This window comes from Hyalella azteca, unplaced genomic scaffold (genome assembly GCF_000764305.2).
Source record: "Hyalella azteca isolate HAZT.00-mixed unplaced genomic scaffold, Hazt_2.0.2 contig10999, whole genome shotgun sequence".
NCBI classification, from domain to species: Eukaryota; Metazoa; Arthropoda; class Malacostraca; order Amphipoda; family Hyalellidae; genus Hyalella; species Hyalella azteca.
Window position 1 is genome coordinate 393,557 of NW_025941012.1, and position 16,266 is coordinate 409,822.

At 35.8% G+C, this 16,266-nt stretch overlaps 1 protein-coding gene across 3 annotated transcripts in view; it reads right to left on the reverse strand.

Moving 5' to 3' along the window:
• The window catches only part of LOC108665291, a 38,522-nt gene that overhangs the window by 4,944 nt on the left and 17,312 nt on the right, over nucleotides 1–16,266 (reverse strand). For 2 of the 3 annotated variants that reach the window (XM_018152027.1, XM_018152026.1), the window contains exon 1: nucleotides 1,626–2,666. The exons of the other annotated variant lie outside the window; for it this stretch is intronic. In XM_018152027.1, the coding sequence (XP_018007516.1) occupies nucleotides 1,626–1,662 (37 nt within the window). In that variant the 5' untranslated portion in view covers nucleotides 1,663–2,666. Of the gene's footprint in view, nucleotides 1–1,625; nucleotides 2,667–16,266 lie in introns of those variants that run through there. 3 annotated transcript variants of the gene reach the window in all.

Genomic DNA, 16,266 nt, shown 5'->3' on the forward strand with positions numbered 1-16,266 from the left:
GATTAAATGTACATAAAAGGCAGTAAATTCCATATAAAAAACCTTGCCTGACTCCGATCATTGAGATTCGTTAACCAAAATTCATCATTTAATCGTCATTATTCACATGAAAAAATTATTCCACAAAGATTCTTTGGAATTTTTAGTCCAAGTTTTCATCGGGTATAACTTCAGCAGAATGCATTTAATTAATTAAGGTTCAACGCCGATCACTGAGATTAGTTAACCTCATCAGCCGATAGGTATCGTTTAATCGCGATTATTCACATGAAAAAATGATTCCGCGGAGATTCTTTGGAAATTTCAGTCCAAGTTTTCATCGGGTATAACTTCATCCGAACACATTTAATTAACCACGGTTCAATACTTTAGTAGGTCAGGAAAGGGCATCAAGTCAGATGTTGACATGTCAGGCAGATGGTACGGAGCTGGCAAGCAGCCAGACGTACAACACGCTTCATAATTCAAAATGACATTGAAAATGACGTCAACAATATATAGTACGGTTTAATTAGCCACTTGTTTAATAAAACTCAAGTGTTTATGACAGCCGAGTTAAGAAGTATTTAAATGGTCATTTTTAGATCGATAGAGCAAAAATTCTACTGTAAAATGAGATTTAAGCTTCTTTCTGGAGGTTTCTAAAGCAAGACTCCTGGTGCTGCTGTTCCTGTCGACAAATTTTCTGCCGTTAAAGAAGCGTTGTAAGCTGCCAAAGAACGTTCGGCGTTCAGGTACCGTGTGAACGTTTATATTTATTGCGTAAACGTATTTAAGTAAGTAACTCGCACGCCAGGTCGCGCATTCATTCGATGAGCCAAAGTTAGATCAGCAACCAGCGCGCATTCAGTGCTTTATGAAATTTTCTGTTCAAATAAAAATCGAATAACTGAAAATATAACAATCAGAAAAAAAATAAAACTTTTATATATTCCTACAAACGAAACGACGTACCTTATGTAATTCACCATGAATTGGATTTATTGCGCAGAAGTAAAAATGCCGGGAGTTAACAGACCTTCTATTGTTTATTGTTTATTGTTTATTCACAGAGGAGCACACAAAAATATACATAACAAGAGACCATAAAATTTTGAAGAAAAAATACAAATTGCTTCCTTGTGAATGCCAATGCCTATATAAGCTAAAAAGCTTCACAGGCGACATAGGCGAAATTACTCTCAATAGAACAATAACGTAATGAAACTGAGATAAGTCAATAGGAAACAGAAAGTGCCCAAAGTAAGAAGATCCTTATAAACTAACCCTTAATAAAACTGATATAAGAACAAGCAACTTGGCGACTAAAAATGAATATAACAAAGCCAATAACAACCTAATACCTAAAAGACAGATACAACTAAGACGAAAAGTCAAAACAATGTTGACTTACACCATAAAACCCCACCCCAGATTAGCAACGTGTTTGATAGTTTAGATAAGGACAATGAGCAAAAAAGCGTTCTTAATGATGGAAGAGGTAAAACACTAGATAGAGCACGCAAGACTCCGTGGGCTTTCTATATTTCCAGGCAACACAAATCATCCAGAAAAAAACAAGCATTCGCGCACACAATTTCTCAAACAACCATCAGAATTACACAAATAACATATTATTAACCCACCGAAAAATGCTAGCACGAGACAGCGTCGCAGCGCCATTGTGAGACGTGGCAGGAGTGATGTCTCACACTTGATGCAGCAACAGCGTTAAATAATTTTTCCTTTACAATAGCCTTTTTATTTCTACGTATATTTCTACCACTTATTTCTCGTTGAAACGTTCATAAACGCTTCAATTTATCGTTGCAGCTAAGAGTATACCGAAGCTACAGCGATGAATTTCCTTAATAAACTTGGTTTCTCTTCCAAAAATTCGTTCCCAATATATCGGCTATTTTCTTTTTGTTTTCCTCCCAAATCAGGATGAGGAGTGGTATGTCGTTTTGATCCTTTATTTTCGCAAATTTAACAAGACAATCACATTTGAACGTCTTTTATGTCCAGAATACTGGCAAGAAATGTTCTTTTTCTTTGCCTCAGTGAACGTCAACACAATCGTCCTGCCCCCGCCTTGCGACCAGGCAAACGTTCACACTTCGCTCGCGTTAGACCGGGACGGTCAGCTGAGAATCCTAAGTCCAACTGCTAATCAGCGTCGTGCACGGAGCCCAAAAGTTAGTCAACAGCAAGACTTACAATATGGCTTGTGTGGTATCCAACTTAGAGCCCGCTGATCAGGAAACATCAGTTGTAAAGCTAAGGATTGTCAGACGAAGACCGCCCGAGCTAACTGAACGATTGTGGACATCACCCGGAAGTTCGTTACGTGCGATTCTATTTGCTAAGATTATTTGCTCGTATAATTATGATAATGTTCGATGTTACTCGGAAACATGAATTTAAATCAATTGTTCCATTGGATTTTGTCACTTGCACAGGGAAGTTTGCATCTAAATTTCAGTAGTGAAGGAATCCTGAATTTGCCATTCCAACTGTTGGAAATTTCACATGAAACACAAGTTACTTCTTCCCATCGATATCTGATACACAATATGGCGTAGAGCGCTTCGAAGTCTCGTATCTTGGGTCAAACTGTACGTCGTGCTATTTATATGCGTTCCCAATTTGATCAATACTGAATTTATTTAGTTCAGCCTGACTCTGTAAAAGAAGAGTTCAGAAAATTTTTGTTGAGTAAAATGCGAAAAAAAAACTAGTTTGCTGACAAATTTGTATTACTATTATGAGATAAATATGATTCGCCCTAGCCCTCCGTTTTCCCAATTATTCCGAAAACAGTTCCTATTTATATTATTATTAAATGAGTAGAGCAGATTAAATGTTAATATCTCATACATTATTACTCTACGGAATTACTTGTAAATAGCCTAATATTATTACATAACTCATGACAAATGTCGATAGCATCGTTACTTCTAATATTGTTATTGTTAGCATTTCATAGCTATCAATATAATAGTTATGATAATAATAATGTTAATGATCATTATAATTATAATGATAATGTTTGAGCAGGAGTATCAGACTATATTTCGGTCGCAACTTCTTTATTATTATTATTAATAATAATTATTTATATTTCTAAATTAAAATATTATTTATTTATTTATTTATTTCAGCAGTGGTATTGCCCAACAATGACCTGCGACCTGAATTACTAAAAAAACAACTCACAAAATAACAAATTAAATCAGAAAATGTTCAAATTCTTCGGCACTTGTTCCACGTTATTTTGAAGATTTAATATTCATATATATTTATTATGAATAAGTGTAAGGTGAACAAACGGGAATTCATTAAGCCTAATGTGCTGAATAAAATAAGTAGTGATCATTAAAAAGTGCCGTTGTAGTATTGATTATGAAGAATTACGAGATGATAGTCACTCTACGGGACTTAACCTTCAATGATGGCAACATCGACACCAACGACGATGAGAAACATCAGAACAGCCAACTAAACAGGCAAGGCTGAAATGCTAGATATGTTTGTTAGATATATGTTTTGTTGCATTATATTATACTTGTATTATACAATATAACTTATAATAAGACACTTAAGTTCACAAATTGCTCATAACCATTGTATATTATATGGAATATACAATAAATAAAATGTGGATAGAACAACATTAGTCAACATAACGGAGGCAAATCAATGTATGACATAAAAATTAGACCAATTCCGAAATGCTCGACACGATTAAAGTCATATAGCCTAAATGATACTACAAAATATTTAATTTTTGTGACAATAATATTCGATGTAATAACGGCACAAAATAGCGACATACACCCACACGTCTCGACCGCTGACGCTACACTGTGAGAAGCGTTCGGCTTTAGCAGAGTTAGACGTGCTGCCTCGCTGCACCATTCGCTGCACCACTGCACCAACTCCACTGGTGCACTAGAGTCAAGTGCTACCAGCACTAATACTCTTATCCATAACGATGTAACTGGGCAAGCTTTACAAGTATCACTTATGAAGATTACCCAATGTGACAAACTAACTGACGTAAAATGTTACATTTCATTGAGAAAATTGCATGAGTCACGTTAAATCTAAGGTATTATGTTGTTAAAATTTAATTAATGTTAAAGGCAGCTATGATTTATCGGTTCTTCTAGCGGTATATGTATCCAATGACAACTCCTGCCAAGCAGCAGTGGTACTTAAATTCTGGTTTTAAAGTCCGAAGACTTTCCATAATTTTCTATCACGAGTTAATTTAGGGTAGACTGCATAAACTTGAATCGGAATTTTTTTCATTAAATTGGAATTCTTCTTCATAGAATGCTTGAAATCTATGCACAATGTAGATGCTACATCATCTATTTGCTGAAAATGCGCTATGTAGGCACATAGTCTACCCATCTTTCTCTATTATACGTTAAACGGAATTCACTATACCTTTAAAAAACGGAACCTTGGAACCTTTTGGAGATCCATAAGCAATATAAGTCGCGATGAAAAGCTATTCTTTTAAAATTTTTGAACATAATGAGCCCTGAAAACTTCCCATTGATATATTTTGGCAGCATTGAAGGATGTGCAATGATACGGATGATGTTGGACGGGGTTTCCACGATAAAATGATGTGATGTCTGTCGTAGCCTCATCATCACGGCAAACATCGCATCACCATCGCGTGAAGCTTCGTGTGGATCGTCTACGTTTCATCGTTGATTGAAACATCGCATGGATGAACGCTTCACGCGACAACACATGTATAAATTTTCATTTCGAAACGTTTTCAATATCGATATGGTGAATTTGCTTGGCGTTTTTCTTTTTGCGTTCAAATTTGTTATGAATTTTAAGTGTCGTATCGATGGAATATAAGAAAAGAGCGGCCAGTCGATTCACCCTGCTATTGGTGCCCCCAATTTTAATTTTTATAATGTATTCATTTGATTCATTCGTTCATTTTTCTTTCGTCTCCGTCAGAGATTAAAGTACATTAACTTAATAATATTAAAATAAAGTTTATCGCGTGCAGCACTAAAATGAGTATCGTTTAACGAAAGCGTGGTGCATCGAACATATAAATAGATTTCTTATTATTTCTTTTTTTTCCTGCAGTGACATGCCACTGCCTGCAGCTGCCATGTTGCCACCTGCTGTTGTTAAAATGTTCTCTCTCTTCCGTCTATGATTCCTCTATTGCCGTACTATAAAAAATAGGTAAAAGTAAATAGACGGTACGCGTCCAACGTTACATCCGGGACCCGAGGGCGAGGTGACCTGCATGCCTAGTGATGACTCGGAGACGCAGGACGACGAAGGTGGCGCATCAGCGTGACCGGAGAATATGAAGTCCAAAGCTCATCATAAGGTCACAATCCCTTGAGAGTCAGCCAATCCCCTGCGACTTTTCATGTTAAAACCATCAATAACCGATGAGAAATCTGGCGTAACATGTACTAACTTATGCCGCTACCTAGGCCGCTATGTGCATGCACTCTGGCGACTAATGATAGTACGGGCTCTGATGACTTAATTACTGAAATTATATTCATAGGGCATGACGATGAAAAAAATTCAGTCTATTTCAATTCAGGCTCTGAATAAGTCTGAGAAAACCTTACCTTGATTCAACAGTTTCAGTTTGTAACGAATCTGTTTCAACGTCTCTATGAGCGCCATACAACTGCATGCATGGAATAATCACCCCAAAATATTCAAATTTCAGCCTGACTGGTTAGCGGTGGTTTGAACTTAACTTAAACTTGACCTAAATAAAATGTAAGCTGCTATAGAAGCACATTAATAATAAGAATAATATGACTTGTAGAGAGTTTAAAAAAAAAATACTCGAGGTACATTCCTCTAATCTCCTGATGCATCTCAACACTTCTATATATGATTTTCCCGCACAATTCACTTTAATTTCTGCATAGTAGGTAAAAAAGCACGTGGTATATTTTTTTCAATATAGCTGCCGATGAGTGTGATTATTACACTTATTATTTTTTCCTACTTTATTATATATTAACTAGCGTATAAGTAGCGTTATAGAACTATAACGCTACTTACAAACTTTAGATGACATATATCTTTTATGCTATCTCATCTATAAATGTGTTACTACATTTTGAACAAGACACTACCATGTGTCAAGACACGGTAACATTCATAGTTCCTCCTCATCCTGAATTATTAGGCCGCAGTAATTTCAAGCTTCATTCCGTAAAGAACGTCGCCGTCTGAGTAGCTAACCGTCGCACTGCTCACTCAAAACTTTGTTAATGCAACGCAAAAATACGGCAAGTGAGACAACGAAAGAACGTCGTCCGTTGCCGTATGTGCAATAATCATGCCTGAGTGGACTTATAAAATTACTGAAATATGAGCTAAAACCTCAGCCTGCAAGACTTTTGAATCCGGTGAGCATAGAATGACGTGAAATCTCTCAATAATTTTTTTCTTAATCATTTACATTCATATAGTTGAAACACGCTGAAAATGAATAAATATTAAGTTATTATTTCGATTTTGAATATTTGAATTTTACCTGCTGTATGAAGTATCACTAATTCACACATACACTCAATTTTCAGCGAAACTTATACAAAATGTTGCTACTTTTAGTCAATTTTGATGACTGTGTAGAGAACCTAGAAATTACGACTTTTAAATAAATATATCCTTTTTCCTCTGCCTTGGCAACACCATTAGGAAGTTTACTTCACGTTCTAGTCTGTCCCTTAGTCAGTATAGCCCAGCCGATCCACAACAGCAGGTTAGTTAAGATTTAGGTCTCTAAGATAAGTTTCTTTGTTTATATGCGTAACTGGTTATATCGTACTATTATTTGCCTCATCATGGTTACTTATAAGACATACTTCTCGAACAGGTTCCCACGTTGCCAAGGGTATTATTTCTATTATAAATATTATTACTGTTATAATTTCTATATTCCCTGCCGTATCAAATAAATTCACTTGATCCAGTTTGATTCATTTCCGAGCTCGTAATTTCCTCACTGTGCGGGTAACGTACGGCAGTTACCCCACAACTGTTTACCACTAAAGTAATTATCAAACAGGTTTTGTTCAACTATAGTAAAGGTTTTTATATAAATTAACAGTTATCAATTAACAATTCCCTGATTAAATTCCATGATTAATCCCATGATTGATCCCATGATTAATCCCCCATGATCCACTGAGATAACAAAGTTACTGTCAGTGGACCATGGGTTGATGCAAACCACCGATTCCGTTTTAATTGAATTAATTAACCTTAATTGCCTTCATTTAATTAATTAATAAGCTTATTGTCCGAAGAGTTAACGCAAACCACTGATTGCGTTAACGCCTGAATTATTTAATAAGGCTTGATTGTTTTTTTAAGCCATGAACTCATCCTTAAGGTTGATGCAAGCTTCTGATTGCGTTCATTAGTGTAATTCAGTCAATTATTATTATGTAAGGTAATTGAAGATAATTAATTTCGTAGCTGTAGGCATAGGCAATGTTACTCTTTCTTTCTTCAATAACGGTACACTGTAGACGCTAAAATCTTTATTTTTTCAATAATATATTGTTAACGCGGATTTTAGTTAATGTACGACTCGACATTCACGCAGTGTCGGTGATTTGATGACGCGAACTTCATTATTTTAATATTCATAATTCCAACGAGTCTCTTATTCATTCCATACTTTGCAAGCAAATCAAAATACGTTAAAAATGTTTTTAGATTTAAGATATTACTACGAGGCAGAAAATTCGCAGCATCCAATAAAAATTTCATTAAAATCATGAAATTAAAACACGAGCCCTGCAATTATTCATATTCAAAATCAAAAAATGTTTCCTATTTTTCCTTTCTGAATGTCACTTTCAGTCATTTAAACTGTTTTATATTTTATATGCTAGCAATTGAATATGTCAGATTATAAAATTGAACATTAACGCAACATTTTAAAGCACAGAGAGCAAATCTCTACTGCCGTAATGGATATTTCCACTTTCCCTAAGAGAGCAAGAAATTCATAAGATGTTAGTATCTTCCTTTAACCAACTTGACCTTCCCTGTTCGTGAAATGGCGCCGTCTAACCTTTAATGTTAACCTTTAACATTCGGGATCTTGCTTTTCATACTGTGAACCGACTAGCAAGAGAGCAACTTAAAAGCTCAAGATTTTTATCTGAGGAATTAAGATAATTGAGGAATGCAAGGTTCTTGGTGGATCAATAAATAAATCTCAGGAGCTGGTAAACCATGACGAGAATTAAATATCCTGATAAATGAATGTTTAAATTTGTTTACAACCTCCGCCTATGTAGAGATTTTCAGTTTTTAGTCTCACAAAACGTCCCATCTTACGACAAAATTTTTCTTAACAATTTTGGATAACATAGGAATAGAATACCTGTTCGTACATTAAACAGTTCAATGTCATTAACGGGGAAACAATTGAGATAAAATGGGCTTCTCAATTTTAAAAAATTTTGGGCCAATAAAATTATTAAATTTCGAATTGAATGAAAACATTTCCGACAGTTGATTAAATTTTATCAGCAAGTAATACAATTTCACAGGTTTGCGCCCACTCGTCATTTCCGACATTTTATGCAATATTCGATTTTCTCATACTAATTCTGTCATCAGAAATGGAATTTCTTTCAAAATTCTCTCATGCGTCACGTACGCTGAAGCATCCTTCCGAGCACACAAAGCCGTTAATCAAGTAGGTATATACAACTTCATTTTAATCAAGTATTTCCATCACGAAAATATTGAAAATACTTTATACCTGGTCGTAAACGTGGAGAAAAGTAAAATTTTTCGAAAATAATTTTGGCACGATTCGCATTTTATTCTCCAATTAACAATGCCACCTTAACCCATGATCTTCTATGTTCTCTGATTCACTTCATTTTTTCAATTTTTAACCTCCATGCAATCCAGCCATAGAACTTCTTCTCATATCCAGCAATTGAAAATTTCGCAGCAAGCCCGCCTCTACTCGCCTGAGTGCCAGCTATCAGACCCACTCAGTGCCTAGCAGCGAACCTGGTTTATTTCTGCAGCACCTCGCCGATGGATGAGGTCAAACTGTTATCAGCCTTACCGTCGGTTCCATGAGGCTCTAAGCGAAAGGTTTTGTAGCTGCTTGCATTGATTAAAATTATCCTGAAAATTTTGTTGTCCTCCAATATATAATTCTCTGAACATTTAATCATTGCTCGTGAAATCATATTTAATTATTCAAATAAATTGCTATAATTTCTGGGTCGTGCAAATTGCACGTCGTAACAAAACAAAATTGAATAGCATAAAACTAATTGTAGTAGAAAAAATATGTAAAAAAACGCGAAAATGTAGATACTAACGACATTTTACAAATTTTCACGGTACGATTTAATATTTTCGCTTAATGAGTATAAAAAACACGAATTAAAGTCCTCTCAACCATATTCAATAAACCTAATGAAGATACTCGCAAAATCCACACTAGATCCGAAATAAATGTTTTATTTTAAGTTCAACCTGAATAAATGAATCCCAGACCAGCAATCGTTAAACAGCTACAGAGCAATTTTCTCCCTTATACAGCAGTCACCGACAGTTTTCTTTGTATTATTGTACAGCGATATGAAATTCATGTGAAGGCGATATTGAACCTTCAGTTTCGTTTAAATATTGCTTAAACCAAATCGAGGCCTTGAGAAGTCTAATGAGCGCGTTAATGAGGCTCTAGGTCGCCTTAATCACCGGTGAGAAGCAGGCCGCTGTTTGTAGGGTGACAGGCTAATATGGTCCGGTGTATCTAATGTGGTAGAGCGTTGCATCGATTTATCGATGCAACAAACAACGATCGCTTGCTTTGTATCGATCTTATAACAAAGGCAAGCGCTTAAGCGCGATAATTTATTTTTAAAGCGTACAATTGCTTTCTCCTGATGTATGCACTGTTTAAAAGTTGACGCCTAATTTTTATTCGTTTTGTGTAGGTAAAATAGTACAGACAGGTTAATCGAAGTTTGCAGTCAATAAATTCAAAGAAGTATTCATTCCCGTTGCGTATGAACTCACCGTATGAAATAGAAAAATTGCGGCGATTACACGCAATGCAAATTATTTTCTCTCAATGCCGCCATACGTGCAGACTTGCCAGATAAAATTTCCTAACTGAAATTCCCGCCTGAAATCATTCCGCATCATTTACCTTTCTAGTTCATATATCCTTTGTCGCAAGATCGTAACCGGTACGTACGTAATCCTATCTTTAAATCGGTTAAAACGCCTAATTTGTTAAAATTTATCGCAGATTTTACGGTTTGCTTTTTAAATAAATAGTGAAACTCAAATTATTTTTTTATTCATCAACTTCCATAATTATTTTCCGTTCAATAAACATCTTAATTTACATTCGCCAGACTCCTTTATGTGTTTCACAGGGAATTTCTCGGGGAATACAGCGCTACCTATTGCCTCCTGCTTAACCTCTCTGGTCCCTCTCCCCTCAACAATCCCAAGCCCCACAGTCCTAAAAAAACCGACCCTCAAAAAACAAAAAAAAACAAAAAAAAACAGGAATTGCTTACGAGAAAAAACCACAAGGGCGGGGCTCGGTCTCGAGGTTATGTCCGCGATGCGCCCAAGTGGCAAACGTCCTTTTTTGCGTTCCCTCGAAACATTGCATCTAAATCCGTCAAACCTGAGGTAAAAGTGTCCTATCTTGCACCTGTATCGTCACTAGTGTCTAAAGAATGGCACATTCACAGGTAACGATGGCTACAAATAACAATGAGGTATCCGTAAAACCCGCTCTGTAATAATGATACAATTTCTCATCCCTTCTTTCAGCTCAGTTCAGGTTTCTTTGTCGCTAAATTTAGCTCACCAATTGCTCTGAACGAAAATTTTCGGGCTCTCATAACAGGACGAAAGTATAGTGGATCAAAATTTTTCGTTGCAATTGAACCAGTCTCAATGCAAATGACCACAAAGACTAGCGTACAAATTTGCATTCACTAACGAGACAACTTTACATTTTCCACAAATTTCGGTGCGGAAAATAAGAAGATGACTGAATAATATAATCGAAAATAGGGAACACATCTGGTATTTTTTGTTAAGCTAATGCGAATTCAGATTTTGTTTTCACGGACGAATAAGAAAATTACCTATTCATTCAATTTCTTTTGACTGGCAATCTTAATTGTCTATACCACTTTAAAATTCATTCAAACTTTGAAGAAGAACTTATTTTATGGATTTAATATATTAATAAAATTTTCAATTTTTTGTGCAACACATGCACTTAATACCACACGGAAATTTGTTGTTGTTGTTGCTTATATGTTCAGTGCCACACAGAAGAGTGTCCAAGGTTGACATTTTCTGCTAACTTATTTACATAATTTGCCGTGCTGTCCACACCCGTAAAAATGAATTGGTTATGTTGTCTAGATAATAACATATTTGCTATAAGTATCACTGAAGCGCTCTTTTTATTTTTAAATTTTTCATTTATCTCTCTGACTGCAAACGCGTCAGAGATATGATCATCTCATCTCAGAGACGCGCTTGCCAACTTAAGAGCTAGCGTCTAAATTATGAATTATATTAATTATCATTGAATTGTGCGCAAGCCAGCCTGCACATTGAACTATTGATCGTAACTTATAAACTTTTCCATCGGTAATCAGTTATCGTTACTATTAACATTAACCCTTCTTGTACACCACATTGTTATCATCGGCATCATCATGCACATTATAATTCTTACCAACATAACCATTACAATAACCGTTCGCTATATGATCTTCTCTACAGTAACACTCTCATCATCAACATCATTCTCATCATCAACACTCCAATCATCAATATCATTTGCATCATCAACACTCTTATCAAATCAACACTCTCATCATCAACACTCTCATCATCAACACTTCATCATCAGCACCCAAATCATCAACATCATTCTCATCATCAACACTCTCATCATCAACACTCTCATCATCAACACTCTCATCATCAACACTCTCATCATCAACACTCTCATCATCAACACTCTCATCATCAACACACTAATCATCAAGTTCACCACCATCACCATAATCATCATCACCCCCATCATCACCACCATCATCACCACCACCATCACCATAATCACCATCACCACCATAATCATCATCACCACCATCTTTACCACCATCATCACCACCACCATCATCACCACCATAATCACCACCATAATCATCATCACCACCACCATCATCATCACCACCACCACCATCACCACCACCATCACCACCATCATCACCACCACCACCATCATCATGCTGTTGCTCTGATGAGCAGCACGTCGGAGACGAGAAGGTTGCCATGGCGACGCTGTTGACAGCAGCAGCGCCTAAGTAACTCAGCCTCGCAGTTTGGAGTTGGCTTGTTATGGCGGGTCCTGAGTCCAGTCAAACACGCTTTGTAGCCCTGAATTGACCCTCATTTGGACCCATTTCGCTCTTGAATTGCCCGTGATATCCTTCTAAAGACCAATCAGAAGTAAATTGTTACATTGATGCCTTATGAAATATGTTGAAAAGGTAGGAGTTTATGAAACACAGTCGGCAGCGGTAAAATAGGTTCTAATTTAGTTTTCTTTTACAGTACAAAACTGTTTTATTAAAATATTTGCATTGCGAATTTATGAATGTATGCATGAATTAAATCATTATTTCTTGTAACCTCAACTACTCAAGCAAATATCCAATCTGCAAATCATAGAACAAACACATGACATCAAATTCCGCCATTAAATGGACTGTACAAAGTGCTGAGCTTGTCAGGCAATTGAACTGAAGTGCCGAGCTAGAGTTGCGTCACCCGACCACTCGCTTGCTGTGTCTTTTGTTTGTTAGATGACACTTCATCACTTGATGACACTTCTTCACTTGATGACACTTCATCACTTGATGACACTTCATCACTTGATGACACTTCATCACTTGATGACACTTCATCACTTGATGGCATTTTATCACTTGATGACACTTCTTCACTTGATGACACTTCATCACTCGATGACACTTCATCACTTGATGACACTCCACTTGATGGCACTCCACTTGATGACACTTCATCACTTGATGACACTTTACTACTTGACAAGTGGCGTACATTAGAGATTAGAATAGGAATTATTGAGATATATAGTTCGCCAATCTCGACAGTGAAAAATGACTTGGCATGCCTCTCTCGATAATCGATTTATCACAATTATTGAGTATGGGTTACGAAAGGAAGCGGGGATTTTAATGTACGAGTAATATTATGTAGGTTCAACTATATTGAACTGAGATGTTGATATGTGAATTATACAGACTGTGTTTGTTTCCATGAGGCTCCAAGTACTAATCATATATTAATTAAAGTTTCATTAGTTTAAGAAATAATTTTCAAAACTTTTGGTGTAATCAGTGAGTGAAGCCATAAACTTCTTTACCTAAAAATTGAAGTATAATAATTTTTCGCTCCGTAAATTGTTACTACACTCTTTCTTGTTTAACCATAACATGGCTTGATGCATCTAATATTTGCATAGATCTCATCTCTATAATAAGACCTGATGCCTCCTACAGAAATTCCGTGAAAATTGGCGTCAAAATCCGTGGAGTTTCCAGCATTTCCGAATCCTGAAGATAAAATCGGTTATTGACTTACTTCGAGTTTGGAAAGTTTCACGGTGCAGGAAGACTGATGTGAAACTCAAGCGAGAAGGTCGACTGAGCAAGAACTTTAACTCATTTTACGTTCAAGTGAAGCTCATTCGTGGAATTTGCAGAATGTTTGCTATATGATTACAATATTTTTCAGCAGTTCAGGCTGTTAAAGTTAATTTTGTTGGTAGGGTTCGGAGTTCATTTATATATGTACAAGAATCCTTTCTTAATATGTAGAACTTGGGTACATTAAACAAAACTATAAGTATTACTGATTTTAGAGCGTCATAATATTCATGGAATATTAGTCATAATATTCATGGAACGCTCTAAAAAATGCAATTGTTCAGCGATATTTTTGCAATGAATTTACTCGCAGTTATTTCGAATTCTTAAGTTTCTTATATTCACGGATAGATGCCCAAATTAATTCGTGTAAATTAAAAACCATACTTATTTGAAAGAATTAAATATTGTGCTTCATAAATGAAATTATTCCTGAAACAAACGACGTCAAATTTTTTACACCAGCGATTTTCACACACCATAAACTGAAATGGACATCGATTAAAATGTAGAGTAATGGCACAGAAAACTTTGAAACTAATGCATAGTTTGGGTCGAGTACAAAGGCCTGGCGAAGTCCGCGCCGAGTTTTATCTGACACGTTCAAGCCTTAATTCGAATGAGAAAAATCCTGTAACTTGCGTGAAAAAGTTAGGGCCTCGAGAACGGGATAGATTTACAACTTACTGATCAAATTTCAGGCTTTATAACTTATCAATTGACGTCTCAAACAGACTGGAGGTTAGGTCTTGAAGGCGGTAATGGACCGCAATTTCATGGCTTCGAATCACATATCTATGATGTTCTGTCGTTTCCTTAACCGAATAATTAATTTTTTAAACGTTGAAAACAAATTAAGAATATTAATAAATTTACCTAACAATGAATGACTGAATTTACCTAACAATAAGAATGGAATTCCAACCCTCTTAGAGTAAAAAGGCAAGTTCGTACAAGTCAAAATTCGACTTTATCGATGAGAAGAGTAAATGACCACTTGACACGATGAGCTTATGATGAGTCGGTAAATACCAACATCTTACGCTCTCCTGAACATCTTACGCTCTCCTGACATGAGGAGTAACTCGCGAAAATTAATAACCCGAGATGACGAAAACCTAACACGGCGCAACAAGCTCCGTGAATGACAGGTTTATTGAATTTCAAAGTTTATTTTTAATGATGTATTTACGTGCTATCGTATCCATTATACTCTGATCTGTAATATAGGCGATTCCTTCGTACTTGATTCGTGATTTTTACGTAACTCTCCCGATAAAGTAGACCGACATATTCTTAGAGTTGAGAACACATGAATAAGATTTTATTTCTTTCGTTCCACTGAATTGAATGTTAGAAAATTCATTTATTTGTAACTATACAGCAAAACGAGTGTAATAAGATTAAAAAATTTAATCGCTCATTCCCCCACGATGTATTCAAAAGTAGAATTCATTTCTTTCGACTTAAGAACAAACTTTGAACACTTTTTCCCTTGATGTGAATAAGAAGGAAATAAAAAAGCCACGCCTAAGCTCACTCAAGGGAAAAGCTCGAACAAATTTGCATTTTAACTTCCACGAACATTTCTACACACTTTTTCCTATGTGTGATGATATTACTGTTGGTGCTAATCTTATGCAAGGATTTAGGTAAATATGACCACATTTTTCCTATTTTCTTCTCCGTTTGCACTGAAAATTTGAAAGTTTAGGATTTTCTTCAAAATATTTTGCTCCAGAATTTGCTCTGGTTAGAATATGCACCATGAATCCGAATTCATTCGTAATATAGTTCATCTCAATAGCCTTCCGTCGAATCTTGTTTCAAATACAATAAAAGGTTTTGTCTGAACCATATTCTATACCTTTAATGAGGTTAATATCTGGAAAGAATAATAATAATACAATAACTATTTATTGTACTTATCTATAAATATAAATTATTTCCAGGGAGTTTTTAATATTATTCATTGAATACTTCCCGAATGTTAACCTGCATGTGTTACTGGTAAATTATTTTTATATTGCTTTCTTCGTCGTGAATAAGGATTTTATTCCTCCACGGAAGAGTTAATCTGGATGAGCATCACGATGCTCATCAACGTTTCTTAATGGAAATAAAGTGGCTAAATTCATACATCAGAGTTGCTTATCACCGCGATATGAAATTTCTATTTGAACTGCCGCTTTCTCACCCCTCGCATTCGGCTATTCGGCTGTGCGCTTTCAAGTTGAACAGCGCGACGTTGTTGTATCAGGAAATGATATCAAAACTCTTTGTTTCACCTCTGGTGCCTCTGGTTCAAATGTTTTAGAATTATAGAATAAATTTCTATAGAATCCATGCTTTTACAACGCTTACTATATTTATACAGATAAAATTATTGATGGATTGACTTTTACGCTCCTTGGTCCGCTTTTTTCGGTAGCAAGGTATTAATCTCTTTTGTGATAATCCGGCTCAACTTTGTTCATTGCTCATAAATTTT